At 30.9% G+C, this 1,254-nt stretch overlaps 1 protein-coding gene across 1 annotated transcript in view; it reads right to left on the bottom strand.

Annotated features, from left to right (window-relative positions):
- LOC105815276 (zinc finger CCCH domain-containing protein 13-like) overlaps positions 1–1,069 on the bottom strand; it is a gene marked incomplete at both ends in the record, with an annotated part of 7,766 nt that extends 6,697 nt beyond the window's left edge. Inside the window, 2 exons of the mRNA XM_012650421.1 lie at positions 166–323; positions 930–1,069. Coding sequence (XP_012505875.1) covers positions 166–323; positions 930–1,069 — 298 coding nt within the window. The remainder of the gene's footprint in view (positions 1–165; positions 324–929) is intronic.
- Between the last annotated feature and the right edge of the window lie 185 nt (positions 1,070–1,254).

Below are 1,254 nucleotides of genomic sequence, written 5' to 3'. Positions count from 1 at the left end.
ATTTTCATTTTAATAAAATATTTCACACTTTTTTGGGGAATAAATAAGCTTACATTAAATACTGAGAGTATTAAAAGTATCCTTTTATAATCTACTACATAATTCTTACAAGTATCACACAGAAAAAAGCTATTTCATTCTGGTACTATTTATCACCCTACTGACCTCTGCTGGTCCAACAGGGGAGAAGATACTGCAGATGTCTTCCTGTCTTTCTTGCTAGCTGAAGATGACTTGGGGCTTGATTTTCGCTTTGGTGATTTGCTAGACTTTCTTAAAGAAGGTGATGGAGACAATTTTGATCTAACCACATCTGGTGAAACCTTTCAAAAGAATTCAGTAAGTCAAATTAGGAAATTCCTCCACTCCCGGTACAACAAGACTTACAGTATTTTGAAATTATACCCAACTTCAGATTAAAAATTAAGTATTATAGCCACCATCTGTTGATAAGTCTGACTCCTGAACCCATGCTGTTACCAATATGATAATTAACTGCCTTAAAATACACTAATATCAATAAAGCAAATTAAAATTATGAAATTTTAAAATTTCAGAAAAATCACAAATTATATCCAAATAAATTGTATCTCTATTCTTTAGAAAAGAAACAAGGCATTCTAGAAACAGCATGGGCCCAAAACAGACATATGTATTGTATATCCAAAGCCCATTTTTTATTAGCTGATGACTCTAGGCAACAGAGCCTCAGTTTTGCTCACCTGTTCAATAGCACAAATATTTCCTATTTATCTAATAGACTACTGTGAAGATCAAATGATTAACATATATGGAGTAACTGATATACAGTGAGTTGATCAATGATCAGTATCCTAGTATAATTTAAGATGCAGCAAGCACCTGAGTTATCTGACCCATATCCATGTTGCTATTAATTACTAACATATTTATTGTAAAAAATAGCATACCTCCTTTTTAATGATAATTTCTTCTCTCTTCTCCATGTTTTCTTGCTCCAGCTTCATTAATTCCCTCTGTATCTTTTGACGCTTCATTTCCAATGACAATTCATGAACATAATCATAATTAATATCTCCATTGTCAGAATCTTTAAAATAAAAATTGAATTACTATCGGAAACTATCATAATACCCCAAATTACAGAACTTCAACTTTTTTTATACAAATTTAAATGGACGATTCTTTCGTCAGAATAACACTTCTAAAAGAAATAAATACTGTTTCTATAAAGGATAAAAATCACCATGATTGATTTCTTTAAGAAAAGCTAAA

Source organism: Propithecus coquereli, unplaced genomic scaffold (genome assembly GCF_000956105.1).
Source record: "Propithecus coquereli isolate 6110/MARCELLA unplaced genomic scaffold, Pcoq_1.0 Scaffold3244, whole genome shotgun sequence".
NCBI lineage: Eukaryota > Metazoa > Chordata > Mammalia > Primates > Indriidae > Propithecus > Propithecus coquereli.
The sequence above is the reverse complement of the archived record's forward strand: the minus strand, read 5'-3'. Positions and strand labels throughout refer to the sequence as shown.